This window comes from Rhipicephalus microplus, chromosome 10 (genome assembly GCF_043290135.1).
Source record: "Rhipicephalus microplus isolate Deutch F79 chromosome 10, USDA_Rmic, whole genome shotgun sequence".
Taxonomy (NCBI): domain Eukaryota; kingdom Metazoa; phylum Arthropoda; class Arachnida; order Ixodida; family Ixodidae; genus Rhipicephalus; species Rhipicephalus microplus.
The window spans coordinates 25,366,431-25,387,493 of NC_134709.1; the positions used below are offsets into that span (position 1 = coordinate 25,366,431).

General features: G+C 47.9%; 1 protein-coding gene across 1 annotated transcript in view; it reads left to right on the plus strand.

Annotated features, from left to right (window-relative positions):
* The window catches only part of LOC142774648 (uncharacterized), a 166,048-nt gene that overhangs the window by 132,374 nt on the left and 12,611 nt on the right, over positions 1-21,063 (plus strand). The window contains exon 11 of the mRNA XM_075875266.1: positions 14,979-15,243. Within this exon, the coding sequence (XP_075731381.1) occupies positions 14,979-15,243 (265 nt within the window). The remainder of the gene's footprint in view (positions 1-14,978; positions 15,244-21,063) is intronic.

Consider the following 21,063-nt stretch of genomic DNA (forward strand, 5'->3'; position numbering starts at 1 on the left):
ATCAATCTGCACGGATCCTACCAGTGTGGCATATCCTCCATATCCTCCGTGTGTTTCACCAGGACATTAACGCTCATCCGTCAAATCGAAGGTGCCCCATTATAGTGCTGGGTGCGGCGCTTCGCTAAAGCGACCGGTGAGTGCAGTCGCCCAGCGGTTATGTGGGGTGTGGTTATGGCCATGCGTAAGTGGCGTAACCTCTACCCGAGTACTCATTAAATTTGGAGCGTGGTCAATCATTACAGCTGCCCCTGGTTTAGTCAGAGCGGCGCCCTTGCTTCGGCTTCCCCAGCTCGCGTTTCCTTCTTCTCTCTTTTATTTTTTTTTTCAGCTCGCCTGTGTTTCAACTTATCTGCTCCTTACTTCCCCCACATTATTTAATATAGTATACATTCTCGCTGCGTTATTCGATGGCTCTTGACAAGAGTGTATTTGTAATGAGTGTTGTCAATGGGCCAGAAATGTATGAAAAAGTCGTCTCAGCGACTTTGTGTTGGTGTGTTGCAGGCAAGAATGCAGAAGAAAATTGGACCCACTTAGAGATATATTTTACATCCACAATAGATTGAGTATATAGGAATGACTTGACAAGGAAGTAGAATTACAGACGTGGACACAGCGCTGTTTTTTGCTACGTCCTTGTTAACTATCGCTTGCTCATTCTGTCGTGGATCCTAACCAACGAACCCGCCAACGTGTTTTAACCAAGTTGGTAGCTTTTAATGCACCTGGTGTTGACACCAAGTGCTGACACTAGACGCATGCAAACGGCAACAATAGAAGAAAAATCATCAGGGCAAGGTTTGTTTTGATTCCTTTTCAACCAGTGTCCGCTCCGCACTGTGCGTTTACTGAGCTAATGTGGTACCAGAAGTTCGGATATATAAAATAAGAGTAATCTTTCTAGAGGAGTTGATATGAAATAAACACTTCGAGAAAATTTGCTTTCGAAAATTTTGGGGATTCTCCCCCCCCCCCTCTATTTTATTTTTATGAGCATAACAAGAAACGCGTATCAGGGGGCAAACCCGTCTAATCATTAACTGTAGACCCACAAGGGAGAGAGAGAGTGAGAAAGAAATGGCCGAGAGGTTAACCAGATATTGGCATCTGGTTTGCTACCCAGCGCTGGGGGCGGGGAAGTAGGGGCAAAAAAGAGGGGGTAGATAGAGAAAAAAAAAAAACGCACGCGCACTCATAAGAAAACGAAAACACACACAGGAAGGGCGTCCTAGCTACAACCGTTAAGTAAGGCCGGTCGATCGCAAAAAGTTTAGTAGCGCTTTCAGGGCCCTCTTCTGTGAAGTCGCATCCTGTCGATACTGCAGAATTCCCTGCTCCGACAGAGGTTGATCATCTAATTTGTTGAGTTCCTTGCGAAGGCATCCGTTGTTTACTATACGCTAGGCAGTCACAAGGAATATGTTGGATTGTTTCCTCTTTGCCACAGTGGCCACAGGCTGCGGTGTCGGCCATCCCAATGCGGAAAGCGTAGGCGTTGGTAAACGCAACGCCCAACCACAGCCTACATAACAGGGTCTGGTCTGCTCGGCAAAGCCTCGACGGGACTTGAAGACTTAACGTAGGGTCAAGCGAGTACAGTCGGGCATGCTTGAAGTGTGGCTTATTCCATCGTGATGTGGTTTGCTGGCGAGCAAGCCTGCGGAGCTTTCGTGCAGCATCTGTCCTAGAAAGTGGTAGTCGTAGTTTATGATCTTCTGTGTGGGCTGAGCGGGCAGCTTGATCGGCCCGTTCATTGCCGATGATTCCGCAGTGACTGGGCAACCACTGAAATGTAATTTGGTGCCCTTTCTCAGTCAGGTGGTGTATAACCTCTGCTATCTCTAGTACCAGCTGCTCGTGTGGTCCACGGCGTAAGGCTGATAGTAGAGACTGCAGTGCCGCCTTCGAGTCGCAGAAAATAGTCCACTTGCGTGTAGGTTGATCAACTACAAATTGCAACGCGGCACGAAGTGCTGCCAATTCTGCTGCCGTTGATGTTGTTGCGTGAGATGTCCACAAGAGATGGCCACAAGAAGTGGCCATATTACTTATGGCGCTATTCTGGACAGTCAAATTTCGTCATTGATAAATGACAAGACAAATGAGAGTCCAAAAGAAGGATATTTAAAGACCTCTTTCTTCCGGAATGTCACCCTTGTGTTTGGTGAAGAAGAATTTTTTATGGCGACTGAAACGAGGCTACACGTACAAAGGCTTCATCACGATTGTCGTTATGCGTGGCTCCCTGCTTCGCCACTAATGTGTATAGGGGACAGTAATCCGAGAGTCGTCTCTTTCTCGAGCGCTGTAGACCGTGTCAAGGCTCTCGTCTTCCAGCGATTCTCGATCACGTTCCAAAGCAGACTATCGAGTGCATGTCGTTGTGTTACAATTCCGGAAAGCATCGTAGACAATCTGCGCTGACAGCTCAGAATACAGCATCGAACCCTATAGCAGTATTCAAACTGGTGGAACGCATTTCGATGGCGTCTGTGCGACATGACGTCAGCTTATGTCGACGAGACAAAACTATGAAAAACGAATTGTATTGTTCGTTTAACTTCCAAGAACTCGCCCGCTCGATTTCGTGCCGACCGGTTGTGCCCCCGCGATCTCCGACGACAGCGCAGCTCTGGCCGATCGGCTCGCCCTCCGCCATCTCCTGACGCCGACAAGAGCTGTCGTAAAGTGGTGCCCCGTCCTCGGACTCCTGTGACCGTGTCCATATTTCCTATCTTCTCCTTATTTTTGCATGTGGGTCTCTCTGTCCCTGCTCTAACGCTATCCATTTTAACTCTTCCATACTCCCATTCACTCGTGAGCCACTGTTGAGGTGTTGCACCATGATGCAGACAGTTACGGGGCTCACTTTTATCTTCTTTTCTCTCTGTTAAGAATCACTTACTTAACTTTCAAGCTTGAGTCCACAAAAAAAAAAAAAAACTGAACGCAGCTTGCGTTAAGCACGCAAAGAAAAGCGTCTACTTGTGGGCAGTGCGACCACAACAACGAGATCCGAGCAATCCGATCATTCCCCGAGGCCGTCATTGTAACTGTACAGTAAATGCGTCGCATTTTCCTCCGACGCCATCTTCGGCAAGCTGTCTGTTTCGCCTTCTATGCGAGTATACCTAAATGCGGACTTAAGATGTCCGCTGTTCGTCTAGCTACCTATTAGGCCGTCTACGGTGAGCATTGGAAGTTAGACCACACCCTCTATAGGGATAGCTAAAAGCGACTTCCGCGATTACACGTTATGTCAATTTCGCGCTCTTCCCTCGCGGTTTTCACGCCCGTCTCACCACTTTCCGACTGCATCGTCCGTGCCAAGGAGGTTTAAAAAATTGCTGGAGTGGAAATGCTTGACCTCGTACAAGTGAAGCCGTGCCAGCCGTAAGATGGCGGCTGCGGCAGCCATCTTACTAGGGGCATGGTGAGCTGTTGACGTGCGGTGATTGGGAAGGAGCGTTTGCCTCGCACGCCCAACGAGTTTAACATGGCAACCTTTTAGGGTCGGGTAGTGCTCAAAGTGCGTCCTCGTGTTACTAGTTTTCTTTAGTAAGCCTCAAATTCAAGGAAAATTTTATTGAATAGTCAAGTCACGGATACTATTCTCAGCGGAAACAACTTCTTTGGAAACAACTTTCTTCGAAAACAACTATCTTTTATTTTACAATTAACGTAGCCCTCAAACCAACTGCTGTTGTAGGCCCGTGTACTCAGATTTGGGTGCACGTTAAAGAACCCCAGGTGGTCAAAATTTCCGGAGCCCTCCACTACGGCGTCTCTCATAATCAAATGGTGGTTTTGGGACGTTAAATCCCACAAATCAATCAATCAATCAATCAAACGAACTGATCAAAGCCACTTGATTGTTAGGTGGGCACCACCGGAAAATAGCATGTTTCGGGCAACATCTGGCTTCACTATACTGCTGGCAAAGCATTGCGGGAGCTTCCACTTCCAGCAATTTCTCTTAGACCTCCTTGGTCCAGGCCACGCGATCACGATATCGCTCGCTCCATCGCACATTTCCCCGAGCGCGTTCGTCCTTTTTGAACTCTCATAAATGCCGGCTTATAAGCACCGCTACTTAAGACGTTCCGAGACGGTTCGCGAACAAAAGCTGGGCGTTCCAGGAAGCAGTTAAGCTCGCTTTATTACCGTTATTGTCAGTATTGTCTATAGCGCTGTCAATCGCTGCCCCCTTCCCCCTCCCTTCCCTCTCGTTCTATGTGTCTTCGGACGCGCTCTGACCCACAATGCGACGACGCTGCATTCAAACGCAGCCGCGACCGCGCATTAAGACGGAATACATTGTTTCAAGCCGTGACAGGATGCGGGTCAAGTTCAGAGCACAATGGAAAAACTGCGAGCGCTGTCCGCGCGCCTTTTGAAGAGTGGCATACTACAAGGCGCTGCAGAGCTGGTACGAGAAGTATATGTATGAGCTGCGTGCAGTGAACGGCACTGGTTCTCGGGACGCTAACAAGGTTGAGCTATAGACCGGCCCCGCTTTGCAAGCGTCGTTTGGGGACCGCCTGGTGGCGAACCTTGTGTGTAGCTTTGGGCGACGCTTTGTGCCCGGAAGTGACGATGTCACCGAGGTCATCGGCTGAATTGGATTCCCAGGTGCCACCTGGTGGAATGGGTCACAGTACAAAAAAATACATAGCACTGTCTCAGCGCTGAAGGGGAACAAAATTACTATAAGAAACTCATTGTCATCTGCAAGCTTGGACAATTTTCGTTTTGGCTTTCGTGGCAAAAAAACCAAAAAAAATACAAGCTCCGCGCTTTGCGTTGATGGTCTAAATGCCTGTTGATATGCGTCTGTAATCAATATTTTCACCGCTACGTACCCGAGTCACTCTAAATGACTTTATACGCGGTCGAAAATTGGCTAATTCGTTCGGTTTCCCAAGTGCCCCAGCATGACATGCAGGTTCATTTTTTTTTCTTCCTGTGACAATATTGTATATATTACACTAAGATTGTCTTTCTTTGCACGCTTGTAGTTCCAGTTCTCATAAAATATCATTAGCGATGAGTTATGGGCGCTGGTGGAAGTGAAACTTTATAGGCAGACCATAACATTTCACTTCGTGTGCATGTCCATAGTATTGGGAAGCCAGCCTTTCTAACCAGTGACAATGACTATTACTGTGGGATGAGGGCATTCATATTATACAGCGCCTCTGCCCGGGTGGTACGATATTAGCAAGAGGCAATGTTAGGGACAAAGCACCTTACTTGACCAATTATTCAAAGAAACACTTAATTTTAAACCCTAGACTAATATATGCTACACTGTTAAAAAAAATCTCGTCAAAATGATGGGAAAATCTTGGCAGCTCTATTTCCAAGCATTTGAACGTCAATGTGACAGCAGGCCGTCATTTATAAATTACGGTGTATTTTTTTTTTCATTTTGACGTCTCCCATGTTAGTATGAAATACAACCTAGTCGTCAATTTGACAGCATATTATCATATAAAAATGACAGTGTTCTTGATCATTTTGACAGCTCGCCATGTCAATAAGAAATACAACCCAGTTGTCAATATGACAGCTTCACCGCCGATGTGACTGCACGTAGTCATTTTGAAATGACAGTGTTCTCGATCATTCGATCATTTTGGTGTCTCGCATGTCAATACAATATACGACCCGGTAGTCGCTTCTACAGTGCTGCGCAATCACTTTAACTGCATGCAGTTAATTTCAGATGACGATGCTTTTAATTGTGGCACTTGGCATGTTTATGTGAAATAAGAACACTGAATATGACAGAGTGATGCTCTGCTGTCTGAATGCTTTCATGTCAATTGCAAAAACGTTTGTGGGCTTGGCGGCCCAGTATATGTCCGTTAGCATGCCTCATTTACATGTCTGGTTCTTGCTCGCCTCCTCTTTGCTCTCTCTCCACTACTATTGACGGCGGTTTTGCCGTTTTCTTCATGTGACGCCGGCAGCTTGTCAGAAATGATAAAGAAATGGCCATCAAAATGACGAGTAGTTTTTACAGTGTAGCCCTGCCGCAGAGCCACATTTACTCCTTTGAATACCAATCTCTTTATGCCGTAGATGTTATTCAGTCCTTGAACAGCTGCTCAGCGTCTACCGTAGATGTAGAAAGTGAAACGTTTGCGAACCACAAAACGGTTATGAAAAGACTTTTAACCAGAACAAACAAAATAAAAGCCTTCAACCTTGGAAAAACAACTACAATTAGGCGCCCATCAATCGAAGCATATGACAGAAAAAAACTGTCAACGCGAAGAAAATGAAAGGCTGTTGACGAGAACAAAATAGAAGGTCATGACTCGTGACACAATGCACACAGATTCGCTTATCAGCATTCACTTCGTAATACGTATGTGCAAGATAGAGTGTATGTGGAAGTTGTGTTCTGTCGCAATGTTCTGTTGGATTGTAATTGATGTTCACTGTCTGTGAGAATAAATTTCTCTAAACAAAGAAATTAGAGGAAAATGCAGGGAGATCAACCTAGAAGCACTGGTTTGCTACCCTGTATAGGGGGAGAAAAAAGAGCTGAAAAAAGGATAGAGATATATAAAATAAATTTTAAAAATGCACATGTGCACACATTGTTCCGACCACAGTAGTTTAGACAGGCCGGATGAACGCAAAAAGCGCAGGAGCGCCTTCACAGCCTTCTTCTGCGACATAAAGTCGTGTCGGTAGCGCAGGATTCTTTCTTCTGAAAGAGTCTGGTTGTCCAGTTTGTCTACTGCATTGCAGAGTGACTGTCTCTGCGAGCAGTATTGTGGGCATTCACACAGAATGTGCCAAGTTGTTTCGTCACTGCCGCAATGGTCGCATGCAGCAGTGTCAGTCATTCCTATGCGGAACGCGTACTCATAGGTAAATGCGACGCCCAACCTTAATCAGCGCAGCATAGTAGCGTCTCGTCAACGTGATTCCGGAGGAATTCAAAGACTGAGAGTTGAGTCAAAGGTACATAATCGTGCATGGGTGAAATGTGACTCGTTCCATTGCGAGGTGGTGCGCTTGCGAGCAAGCATGCGAAGTTTCCGTGCAGCGTCAGTTCTGGAGAGTGTAATTAATATCTCATCGCTTTCAGTATGGGCAGAACGGGCAGCTTGATCGGCCTGTTCATTGCCAATTATTCCACAATGACTTGGAAGCCATTGAAAGGTTATTTCATGTCCTTTCTCAATAAAATGGTGAGTCTTTTCTGCAATCTCGAATACCAGCTGTTCGTACGGGCCGTGGCGTAAAGGTGATAGAAGGGATTGCAGTGCCGCCTTTGAGTCACTGAAAATATTCCATTTTTGTGGCTGTTGATCGCTGATAAATTGCAATGTGGCACGAAGAGCTGTGAGCTCTGCTCCCGTTGATATCGTAAGGTGGGAGGTCTTGAATTTTCTGGTCGTGTCTTTTATTTGTATAACAAAATGATACCGTTGAACTCTTCTATAAAACAGAGCCGTTGGTGTATACATGTATACAGCCTTGATACGTCTCGTATAATAAGAGCAGAGCAAGCTGCCTAAGAGCAGGTGACAACATACCTGCTTTTTTTCTGGATGACAGGTATAGTTAGCCTGATGCTAGTCTGAGCCAGGCACCAAGGAGAAGTCGAAGGCCTGGCGGCGGGTGTGAAGCATGTTGGCGAAGAGTCGCGATATAATTGGGTGTGTCGTCTGCGATATGACGTAAGGTCCAGGGGACGGCTTTCGGCTCTCTCATATAGTGGAGTACCGAGTACTCTAAATCGTTAACTGCTCTTTCTAAACGTCCATTGTCGTGTAATGTGTCATCTATACAGCGTTTACGTCCAAGTGTCAGGCCCACGGGACGACTTCATGCTCTCCCATTGTAGAGTACCAAGTACTCTAAGTCGTTAACCACTTTTTCTAAACCCACCCATTGTCGCTGGACGAGACGGTTTAATGCTCTCCCGTATAGACTACCAAGGACTCTAAATCGTTAACAACTCTTTCCAACTTCCAACTCGGTCTTATCAAGTATGAAGCCCCGGCAAGGCTTTATGCTCTCGGGTACCTATAGGAGGGTTGCACAGGGGCGTGGCCCACGAGGTGGTGCCAGCGTTGACGAAACAGGGTATCCATATTTGTGGTCTCTCTCCCGGCCGCCGGCGGCAAGGGGAAGTGGTTATGTTGTAAGAAGGAAAAGAAAAGTGAGCTCGTAACTGTCTGCCGCCGGCAAGCAGTCGCCGAACATATACACTCATGGGTGTCCGTGCGAGATTTCTGTGGTCACAATGGTGGACTGTGCCGTATTTGGTTGCTACAGCCACCCAAATGAGAAGCCTTGTTATGAAAATGCGTCTGATGTCGGCTTTTTTTTATTCAATGCCTCAAAGTGATTGTAAACCAATCGAAAAGGTTTGGATGACTCAGCCACACACTATACCGCGTGCGCGTTAAAAATTTCATTTCCGGTAAGTGTTCAGAACCTATGCAACATCGTAGAGGCTTGCTTTTGTGGTGACAAACTTCGGTTTTCGCGACGTGCTATGCAGCTTTGTTTACGCAGCAGATCGCTGCTTATCAGCGGTATCATTCAGGTAGGTGCGGCGTGTTACTGATTGCGGTGTGTTAGTAAATGGTCAGCGGCGCAGTGCGGGCGTGCCGCAGTGCGTTCTCGTTTACCCATGCTGTGACGAGAGCTTACTGCGTCGCTGACTGCTTAAGAGGATGGTCAGCTAAGCACATTAACGGTGACATCGCATTAATGTCGATTATATACAATCGAGACCGTATGTGATCTCTGGTGCCCAACGCGCGTCGTTGGACCCTGCAGCAAAGAGCATTTTTAATCGCAAGCGGCTTGCTCTTAACCACGAACGAACTATGTCGATTGTCATCACCTCACATGCTCTTGCAAACGGTGAAACCATCCCACACAAAGAATTCGTGAAGCGACACCACCGCGGTGACAAAAAACTATTCGTTCGAGCACACAGAAAAGGGGAACCAGCCACGTTTCCGACGACAACGTGGCGGCCGTCTCCGAGGTCTTCAATTCGGTGCTGTTAGACTCATCCGCTAGTCACATAATTGTGGGCGTCCATAGATTTAGAGGCTTTTAAGCTTGTCCCTTGTTGCGAAGCTTGTGCCGCCAGCAAGGCGGTCCTTACTGTCCGTAAACTCGATGCGGGAATAACACACATCACACACAGCTTCATCGCTGCTGAAGTTAAACGGGTCGATATCCGCCGCAAAGGTGAACCTTATGCTCGTAGCGAAGTTTCGCCGGACCTCGGAAGTCACGCGCGTAAGCACTCAGTCGCTTATCACCATGTTGATACCGTATACGTAGCGGCACGCACACAACCTCACACTGCCGCTCGCCGCCTCGAAAAGGGCGCACCCTGGCCACTGACATGGCGGTAGAGGCAAACGCCACTAGTGCCTGATGCGGATGACGTCACGTCCGACCCTCCAGTAGTAGAGTAACGCGTTCTCACAACTTATTCTAAACACGCATATAAGCGTTTGTGTTTTTTTTTTTTTTTGCGAGCGTTTAACGCTATAAAGAGTCTTCAAAGATTGTTATGCGCGTTGGCTCGTGCAAGTACAGTCAACTGTAGTGACATTTTACAATGTTGTCCTCACATTTGCAGTACTATTGGCCAATGCTGGCTGCTGTCATTTCAGTTAAACAATGCGTAGTGTTGGCTGATGTCGAGCGTTGGGGGTTGCAACATCGGCGTTGTTTTTGTTCAGGCGGAATCTGCAGTGATGACTTCGCAATTACAATGATAACAGTTGGTTATTCCTGCCTGAGTTCTTTCTTTTAAGGGGCGAAGCTTCTGAGGCCGTGGGTCGTTTCCCCTGTGCATTCGTAGTAATAGTATGTAGCCACCTCTAGTTTATGAGCTGCTCAATAGATGGCGCTGTGTGTATATGTCCTTAGTACTCAAATTTAGTCCGATGCGCAGCCGCAATTAAAGAAAGGGTGAAAGGCGACAAGAGAGTTGCGAGAGGGACGTTCCCAGGACAAACGCTGGGGACAGTAATGAGTCAAGCGGGTGAACAACTCTCAGCTAAAGCTAACAATCGTAACCTCGTTGTAATTGCGGGAGGGCTAAATGACGTCCTGAAAAAAGAATCGTCAGGACTAGCGACGACCTTGGCGAAAGGGGTGGATGACATGCGCACCGTGTCCCCCCAGGTGCAAATTGTAGTATGCACAGTACCGGAAGTACCAGTACGCAACGTCAACCTGCAAAGAGCGGTAGTCGACGCAAACAAAGAGATATGGCGAATTAGTCGAGAGAAGGGGTTCGAGGTAGTGGATTTAAACAGGGAAGTGCACAGGTGGGGTGGATTCCAAAGAGACAAGATTCATTTCGATAAGAGGCTTGGACACGAGGTGGGCTGGCGACTGGCAGGACGCGCAGTAGCTTTTTTGGGGGGCTCACGGGCCCTTCGGAGTCCGGGGTAGCTCGTAACAGGGAAAACAACCAGGAGGACGCTTTGACAGGTAGAATTGCGAAAAACCAGGAAAAAGGTAAAAGAAAAAGGAAAAAGGCGCGTGTTGCAATTAGTTACATAAACATGCAGGGTGGCAGAAAGAAGGCAAAATGGTTAGAGATTGAGGAGCAGTTAAACAAAGAACAGATAGGCGTGTATGCGGTTACAGAAACACACCTTAGAGACTTGGAAGAGCCACCACATATTAAAAATTATGTTTGGGAAGGGTGTAACAGGACCATATCGGAAAAGAAAGGTGGGGGTGTAGGAATGCTAATTCACCGCCGAGCCAAATGGGTTAGAGTGAAACAGACGTGTTCAGAGCACCTCTGGGTTCTGGGCACAGTAGGTGGAAAGGAAACGTGGCTAGGGGTAGCCTACTTGTGGACGGGGAATAACTGCAGAGAAAAGAATCAGGAGATAGTGGATTGCATGAGTGCGGATATTAAGGAATTTGGTAATGGGGCCGAAATAATCCTTCTAGGGGACATGAATGCCCACATACATGACCTTGACGGATATTCAGACACCAATGGGAAGTTATTACTAGATCTTTGCGAGCAACATAGTCTGGAGATAGTTAACACGGGGCCTAAATGTGACGGCCAGATCACATGGGAAGTCGGAAACAAGCAATCAAGTATTGATTATTGTCTCATGACTGAAGGAATTTACCACAAACTGACAGAAATGAGGATTGATGAGGAAGGCATTAACAGCTTGGGTAGTGATCATAAACGAATAACATTACAAATGGGATACGAAACTAAAAATATGAGCATGGAATCAAAGTCTGGCAGCTCGTATTTAAATGACAAACAAATAATAAATATAGCCGCAAGAGTCGAGGAAGAAGTAGGCGAAATACCAGGCAAGGACTGGGAGTATAGGGAGCTGTTACATCTAATGACGAAGGAGATAGGGAAAGAGAAGAAAACCGTTTGCTGGAAAGGAAAAAGGAAGCCAAAAAGTTGGTGGAACAAGGAAATCCGGGAGGCGATCGAGAAGCGACGCGAAGCATCACGGGAGCATAGAAAGGCAAAAAAGGAGAAGCGGCCGCAGGACGAAGTCAAAAAAATATGGGAAATATATTTGGAGAAAAAATCCCTTGTACAGAAATTGGTAGAGGCAAAAATTAAAGGTGAAAGTGAACGCTGGATGACAGAGATACACGAAAAAAAGGAGGCCGCGCCTAGGATTTTTTGGAGCCACATAAAGGCGCTAGGTAGGAAGTCTGTCACAACGCAACAACATATTCTAGATGAAGGAGGAAATCAATTGGAAGGGTACGAAGCGCTAGGTTACATCCAAAAGGTAACAGCCGATTCGTTTCAAAAGAGCGTCCAGGGGATCTCCCCGGTGAGTAAAAGGGTGGCGGAGAAAGCAACAGAGGAAGAGCTAGTACTAGATAATTTCAACTGGAAAAAGGCCGAAGGAAAAATTCCAAAGCGCACTGCCGCGGGTTTAGATGGGATTCCCGTTAGCCTCATTAACGAACTAGGACATAACACTAAAGAAGCATTGTTAAAAGCAGTAGAAAAAAGCTTAAAGGACGGACAAATACCGGACAGTTGGCGACAAAGTAGAATGAACTTAATCTATAAAGGCAAGGGAGAAAAGGACAAGATTCGCTCGTATAGACCACTAACCATTACATCGGTACTATGCAGGTTGGCGATGCAAGCAGTAAAAATGAAAATAGAAACATGGGCCGAACATAACGATATTTTGGGAGAACTTCAGAACGGATTTCGAGTCGACAGGCGGTTAGACGATAACCTGTTTGTTCTCACTCAGTGTATAGAAATATCTAAAATAGAGAATAGGCCCTTGTACGTGGCTTTTCTAGACATCACTGGGGCATACGACAACGTTAATCAGGAAATTTTGTGGGATATATTGAAAGGAATGGGCATGGGCGACGACTGTATACAGCTTTTGAGGGAGATATACCGAGAAAATACAGTTTGCATAGAGTGGGAAGGAATGCGTAGCAAAGAGAACGTTGAGGTTAGCAGGGGTCTGAGACAGGGATGTCCTTTGTCCCCACTGTTATTCATGCTGTACATGGTGAGTATGGAAAAAGCGCTAGAAGGTAGCAACATTGGTTTTAATCTGTCACACAAACAGGGCGGCATGATGATTGAGCAGAAGCTTCCAGGTTTATTTTATGCGGACGATATCGTCTTATTTGCGGACAGTCGAGATGATATACAGCAGCTGGCGAATATATGCGGAAGGGAAGGTGAAGCTCTTGGACTAGGATTCAGTGTAACGAAGTGTGGTTTGATGGTATTTAATGATCCCTGTGATCAGACGGTGTCCATACAAGGCCAAGAAATACCGAGGGTAAGTGAATACAAGTACCTTGGAGTATGGGTAAATGAGAGTGATAGATACATGGAGGTACAGGAAAAAGCCTCGGCAGCAAAAGGAAAGAGGAATGCGGCAATAATGAAGCACAGAGCGTTGTGGGGATACAATAGGTATGAGGTGCTTCGAGGTCTGTGGAAGGGTGTAATGGTTCCAGGGCTTACTTTTGGGAACTCAGTGGTGTGCATGAGGGCAGAGGTGCAATCGGGAATGGATGTAAATCAAAGGACTGTGGGACGCCTCGCGTTGGGTGCTCACGGGAAGACGACAAACGAGGCTGTAAAGGGCGATATGGGGTGGGCAGGTTTTGAGGCGAGGGAAGCGCAGAGCAAAATAAGGTTCGAAGAAAGGCTAAGAAATATGAAGGAGAGTAGATCGGCAGAGAAGGTGTTCCGTTATTTGTATAGGAAGAGCGTCGACACACAGTGGAGAAAAAGAACTAGAAGACTCACTAGTAAATATACGGCTGGTATTGTGAGCCATATGTCAACAAAGAGCGTTAAGGGAAAAGTCAGGGAGGCGGAGAGGATTTACTGGATGGCAGCTATGGAGAAAAAACCGGCTTTGAGTAACTACCGAAAGGGCAAAAATGAAATAAGGAGGGAGGCATTTTACGATAATTCAAGGGGAAGCGCTTTACTGTTTGAAGCGAGATCGGGTTGCCTTAGAACGCGTAGTTATAAAGCAAGATTCAGTAAAGAAGAAGAACAATGCACATGCTGCGGGAAAGATAAGGAAACGGCGGAGCATGTTCTGATTGAATGTGGAGATATCCACCCAGGTGTACGTTTGGGCACGAGCCTACAGGAAGCCTTGGGTTTTAGGGACAACAATGGAAAGCTGAACACACCCGCGATTGAAATAAGTAAGAGACGGTTAGAGTATTGGTGGCAGAAAATTAGAGAGAAAGGACAAAAATAAATATTGGAAAAATAAAATATGGACAGTGTGCCGTAAATGGCAGAGAACTTAAGCTGAAAATTTACCTTTTTTCCATTAAGATAGAATTTATCGAAGTAGAGGCATTAGGCCAACATAAAAAAAAAAGGAAAAAAGGTTTTTTTTTTTTTTTTGTCGAGCCTGGTGGCATACTTGTCACCACCCCGTTATAAAGGGGACGCTCATAGCATCCATCCATCCATCCTTAGAAATAATATGACTAGATGGTGTTAGTGGTTTTCACAGCATATCCACGGAGTGAATGATGATGAGTGGGGCGAAGCGTCCGTCCGTCCGTGCTTCTGTCCGTCCATGCTTTCATCCATCCGTCCGTCCGTGCGTATGGACGGACAGACAGATGGACGCATCGCCCCACTTATCACCATTTCGTGATCTTTAGAAGTAAAGCATATAGGTTTATTGGTGTCATTATTGCAGCATCTTGTGCATGATTCTAGTCTTAACTGTTGTTAGGTGAAGCAACCGTTATCTTCAGTTTTGTACATCGCCTTGATGTGATATTCAGTCACTCTCCCAACAACTTACAGATAGACTAGTGACATATAGACTAGTTTAGAGGTCACCATGTGAAGGCGTTGAACGGCGTGAAATGTAGACGCACAGAAGAAGGCACTAACACAAGCTTCCACTCGCTTGTATTCAGTTCCTCTGAAATGAACTTCAGTTGCGCTTGCGTTCGTGGCTTCCCCATCTGCGTGCCTATTATCGTACTGCTCGGTCGCGGGATCGAATCCCGGCTGCGGCGGCTGCATTTTCGATGCAGGCTAAAATGCTGTAGGCACGTGTGCTCAGATTTGGGTGCACCTTAAAGAACCCAAGGTGGTCGAAATTTCCGGAGCCCTCCACTACGCCGTCTCTCATAACCATATGGTGGCTTTGTGACGTTAAAATACCATATATCAATCATCAATCCCATCGTACTGCTCAGCACGCTAAGATGAACAACTGAATCGAGATAATATATCCAGCCAAAAAATGAGCGTACACAGGTTTTCTGTGTACGTACATTTTCGGGCTGGATATATTTTCGTTATGCAGTGCACCAACTATAGCCCAACAATGATCGTTATGAACAACTGAGAGGAACAGCCTCTCACAGCGTGCGTCGCACTTGATTCACTCTGCCGCTTGGTTTTTTCTTCCTTCTCTCAGGCCCGGTGTTCGGAGAAAGGTCAGGCCTACGGGCGCGAGGTGAACTCCTTCGGTCGCCGGCGTCGCCGCTGGACCGAGGAAGGCGCCGCGGACGTGGACGGCGACCGTCGTTCTCGTCGATCGACGGTTGCCGGTGGCGACGACGACGAAGACGACGAGCTCGTCGTCGTCCAGACAATCCACATCACGGACAAGTTCGGCTTCGCCAGGTCGCAGCTCAAGGACGGCGAGAACGGCGTGGACGGCTCCTCGAAGCAGGACACCAGTGAGTGCCAGTGCCCATCTCTTGTCGGCCCGCATGCGTGGCCTTCACTCACGCCGTCGCGGTTGCGAGCAGCGCTGGCCAACACTCCCCAAATTATGTGCGCAAAGACATGCATGCGAAATGAAGTAGAATTGAAAGAGGCCGCCGCTGTAGCTACAATAATAGGGCGTTGGAGGCATTATTCCAAAGTTGTAATCTTTGTTTTTAAGTTCGAGAAGTTGATTTAAGCCGTGTTCACAGTGGGAAGTGAAGAGAAAACGAAAACGCCAAAGCGGCCGTAAGGGCCGAACCTCATAAGCGCGAAAATGCACGCGACAGCGACGAGCCACGCTATGAGCTACGAAACAGGGCGTTCGCGCGACGTGTCACGTGCTCGTTTTCGCGCGATCGCTCGGTTCTCCAGATTTGGAAACCGTCGCTCATCGCCCGGAAGTGCTGGGCTCAAGCAGCCAATAGCGAAAAACCGGAAAAGACGAAGACTACATAGGTGCACGTGACCCTGCCCGATTCACGTATGCGCAACAAGAAATAACGCAATGTTTATTACGCATGTGCATATAAAAAAGTGCTGCAAGGCAATAATAAACTCTTTTCGTTTCATTACACAACAATATATCTTATTTTTAAATTGCATACCGCGCGCTACGCGGTTTTCTTGGTGCGAGTAGACGGCCTCATGCCAGCAACAGTGGAATTCGCTCGCCGAAGCTGTCGCGTGAATGAGGTTTGCCTGCGCTAGCGACTGATCGCGTGAAGCCGATCTACGTCGCGTCGCTTGTCGCTGTCGCGTGCTTTTTCGCGCTTATGAGGTTTGGGCTTAAAACCACGACCGCGCGCGTCAATGTTGTTCGCATTCGTTCTGCCCCATCCTCCCCGCCGCTTGAAAAATGGAATTGCTGCACAAATTTGAAGAAAAACAAGGGAAACGGGAAAGAGCGCAGACTACCGGCTGTTTATTGTCGTTTCTTGAAGCCAATATATACGCATGCTTCGAGAAACGACCATAAACAGTTGGTGGGTGGTCTGCGCTCTTTCCTGTCTCCCTTGTTTTCCTTCAAGTTTGTGCAGCAATTCAATTTTTCAAGTATGAACCAACTAGTCTGCTAAAAAAGTATTGCTTCCCCCGCCGCTGCCGTCGCTATCTATACAATTCAATTTTGCTTGCTTTCTGAGAGCTAAAGCTCGTATTCTTCTAATTGACACAAAGTAGTGTAAAGAAACAGGTTGCACTTTTTCAAACGTTGTTTTGGAAGACGTACGTCAGCAGTAACTACACGAGCGAACGCACAGGCAGCGGTGCCGTGGGTTTCAACCGGATGTACACAAAAGCGATGCATGTTGGGGCACGCCGACTCGCTTCCGCTGCACCGTCTAAATTCAGAGTTCTCAGCGATAGTAATCCAAACCAGGCTCTCGAAGAACGCACCCTCTTTGAGGCCGTCAAGCTTCGTCGTGCTGCTCGGGTATAGTTCGCGATTCGGGCCGATGCGAGCCACCGCCGATGCCTTTACCGCCATGTTGAATGTGTGGCCGGTTGGTTAGGTCACGTGGTTCGATCTAGCGCAGTTACAGTGGCGCGGCCAAGGCCATGAAGCGGAAACCGGATCCGGTTTCGCGTGGCGGGAAAATTGGTCTCGGATCTATTTTCATGCGCCGGCCGCATGACGTGGTTTTTTGGCCGCTTGGGCGGCGAAACGAGCCAGTTTCCGGAGAGTTTCGCCGGTTTCGCCCTTTTCGAGGCAAATTGTGAAACGCGCCTTTAGGGATGGAGCACCTTAGGGTGTCGGCTTGTCTGCGTACCGTGTCGTCGTCACGGTCCGTCATACCTACACAAGTGTGTATAAGCGTGGGCAAGTTTTCCGTTCGGGGGGGGGGGGGGGGATTCGTCGCAGCATTCCTCCATATATGTCAATGTATATGGCTGACTTGGCGCATGACCCCACCCAACGCCGACTAAATTTCAAGGCCGAAAGGCTGCCACAGTGACGTCAGAGGTTGGGGGCCCTGTTGCCCAACTGAGCATGCTCAGTAAGACTTTTTTTTCCACATCTTTTATTCGGCCCAATCAAGCCGCAGCAGCTGCGAGAGTGGGAGCGTTGGTTCTCCTAAAACGTGAACGAAACACAAGCTTTCCGCCGCGTTCGCGGCGTAACAGGGCCCCCAACCTGTGACGTCACTGCGGCAGCCTTTCGGCCTTGAAATTTAGTCGGCGTTGCCCCACCCCAACCCTACACCCCGAGTCTAAGCGCCCCCTTTCTATTTTATGCCAATGTATTGGGTCGACTATTGCAGGCCCCCTCTAGGGTTACCAGGGGGACGGCTGCTCCCTTCCTGCATACACCTGTGCAAGTATACGCAACAAAAATTGGGCCAATCCCCATACTCATCACGATATTATTAGTTAAAGGTTCGTCGTTGCTGCTAAAAAGTGTTTGCTTATCTTCGCTGTGCGGTGTCTGAATACGCGACGAAATACCAAGGCACTCAAGTTTCTTATCAAAAACTAGATACGCAAACGTTGATCTCTACGGTGAAGTCACCTATTTAAAACACCACATCTGCCAAGAGATAACGCTTCACTCGCCGCTCGTTCACTAACTCCCATAGTAGAGTACCTAGTACTCTACTATGGGAGTACTAGGTACTCCCATAGTAGAGTTACCCACTTATTCTAAAAAAAAACATTGAAGCGGGCTTAGCAACAAATTGCCGATGACGCTAATTGATGAAACACCCTTCTCTGCATGCCGTATGGAATTCAAACCGGTCATGTAGGGAAGAAGAGGCACATTTGAATAAGCTGTATTCCGGCGCAGTTTTCCTGCGACGTTAGTGGGGCTGCCTTCCCTACATGCTCGGTTTCCAGGTTCAGGCTTGGCACCAGTTGGACGTTACTGAAGAAATCCATCTCAATACAATGTGGCGAATTACTTCGGTAAAGCCCTGCTACTGCGGCAGAGGCGGGCTTGTGCGAACGCCTCTGTCTTGTAGTGCAGACCCTTGCGCATCAGTAAATTCACAGTTCTTTTCCCCTAACATTTTTTTCTCGTATTTCTATCCCCTTCCTCAATCTCCCTGCATAACCAACCGGGATCTTCTTTTCGTTAACATCCTCGCTTTCTGTGTTTTGGTTACCTTACTATACTTTCCTTCCTTTCTTAGAGCTACTCAGCCGTAAGCTACCCTGATCATTCCGTGCGCCAAAACATAAAGGCTGCTGTTAAATACAAGTCACTCTCGGCCATGCACTTTCGTTCATTATGCTGACTTCCGCTTTTCCACTTCCTGTCACAGGATTCGCTTTTAGATTCCACTTTCTGTTTTAACTTGAATTTTTCGTTGACAGCCGGTGACAGCCTTTCAGTGACAGCCTGCTAAGGGGTGCTTCTGAAACGAGTTCAATCGGAAATGATCTTCTACGTGAACAATGGGAATGTGCGAGGGAGCTTTGTGTATGCACATTCCAACAGCGCATGTCGGATTTGCATTTATTTTGTTGTTGGGTGTTTCTGCTGACGTTACCGAATGAAACGTTGGAGCAACTGTGTTGCGGAATCAGCCAAATATGGTAATTCAGCTGGCCCGCGTTGTGTCGCAACGCTCGACATATGCGGCTACTAAATATGCACGGTTAAGCGCGGATACTCTGAGTACCGGAAACATATAGAAAGATAAAAAAGTGACGTCGCAAGAATGCTATAAGCGACAAGCACGAAGATCAGACATCGATGCTGTCCGACATGGTGGTTTAGTGGATAAAGTACTTGACTGCTGACCCGCAGGTCGCGGGATCGAATTCCGGCGGCGGTGGCTGCATTTTCGATGGAGGCGAAAATGCTGTAGACCCGTGTGCTCAGATTTGGGTGCACGCTAGTTACGTTCCGTTTGGTTCTTTCCACTCGCCTCTCGCTTGTTGAGCGACATTTGCTGCTGCCGCTAAGGAAGCCGAAGACGAGAACTTTTCATCTGCTGGCACCTTGAGGAAATGACCGCTCCGACATCATCTGGATATAGAGACGTTTATTCGTTTCTCCTTCTTTCCTCACTGTCCCTGCATCCCTGGTTTTATCCCCTGTTTCCCCATTCAACCACTCTTACAGTCCAATCGTAACGCACCACTCTTATAGTCCAATCAAAACGCACAGATGTGTCTCTCCTCACCACAACCTCGAAGACCCACCGCCTCTTGCCCACTCATCGGTTCTCCGCCGTCGCTCAGGTTTCTTTCACACCGGTTCCCGGAATGGTCGACGACGGGCGTTGCCAGGTCGTGGAAAAGCGCCTCCGAGTAAGATCCCGCGATGCCGGGTGGACAGGCCATCAATACAATTGGCCCCTGCGCCAATGCCGTCGCCTCTGCTGATTATGATTGTCCGGCGGACGCGTACGTGTACCTTCCACGTGTACCTTCCACGTGCACCGGCCACCTGCAGCCTGGCTTGGTCTCCTGTAAGGCGCCATAATTGAGCCCGACAGCGGCACGGGAGTTGTCGCGTCCTTTGTGGCCAGCAGACAGTCATCGTCCCGCATTCCAGTGGCCCTGCTTCCTTGTTGGCGGAGGGTCGCCGGCCGCTGGGTGGGTAACATAAGGTGTTCGGGGAACGCACGAAGTTCGACCCCAACAACGCTAAAGAACCCGAAGTGGTCGAAATTTCCGGAGCCCTCCACTACGGAGTCTCTTACACTCATATGGTGGTTTTTGGGGCGTTAAACCACACAAATCGATCAAATAATGCGACATCAATGCTCTTAACCGTAATTTTCAATCACGGTAATGACGGACGATTTCATGCCACCGTGCAGGGGCGGCGCCAGGGGGGGGGGGGGGCAAGGGTGGGCTGGAGCCCCCCCAAAATTCTCGCCTGCCCCCCCTACGCCCACCCAAGTGCCCGGAAGCATATATTGAAAACCTAGTAGGAGCAGAGCTAGCTTGCCCCCCCCCCCCCCAAAGGAACTCACTTTTCGTGATTGCCCCCCCCCCCCAGTAAAAACATCCTGGCGCCGCCCCTGCCACCGTGTGAGATCATCGCCCTGGCTTTCCCGCCAGCAACATTTTTTTCCCTTGGAAACACTATGACCGTTTAGTGTGGCCTCCGAGATTCCAGCGACACTCGGAGTCTCAAGAGCAGTCCCGGGAGGCGGGGCTGCAGTCGTAATTAGAAGGCGAGTGAGTCAATTGTTCTCTATTAAGGCTGCTCAAGTCCCGAGAAAGTGACGGAGATGGAGTGAAATTTCATGGGCGTAGGCTGGTTCCGATGACAAGCGTAATTGCAGATTCTTTAGGAGAGGCACCACTAAGGAACTGGTGCATCTACCAAAACACAGCTTCGATACACAGCTTAAAAAAACACCCAAGAGGCGCGTTCAATTAAGATTAATCGAGATGATCAAAGAGCTACTCTTATCGTGAGCAAAGGCTTTAGAAAGGCGAAAAAAAAGAAAGAAATAAACACAGACGAAAGATATACTAAAAGAAGGGTGACAACGTCATCTTGAGGTTGCCGCACCGACTTTCCATGACGTCACGTATCTTTACAGCACCTGCTGGGGTCCTTAACTAATCACTTATCCTTGAAGGCAGAATTTCAGAACAGATAAAAAGAAGCTTGAAAGATTGCCTCCTCTCTGTCAGACATGCCATCGCTCCCTTGTCTCGCTTGCCTGCCTGACCGTCGGCAAGATTGTGTGTTCCTTTTTTCGAGGGTTGCAAACCCGTGTTGTATCGTGGTGGGGGAGGGCGCTTGCACTTGATTGGTTGATATGCGGGGTTTAACATCCCTAAACCACCACGTGATTATGAGAGACGCCGTATCGGAGGGC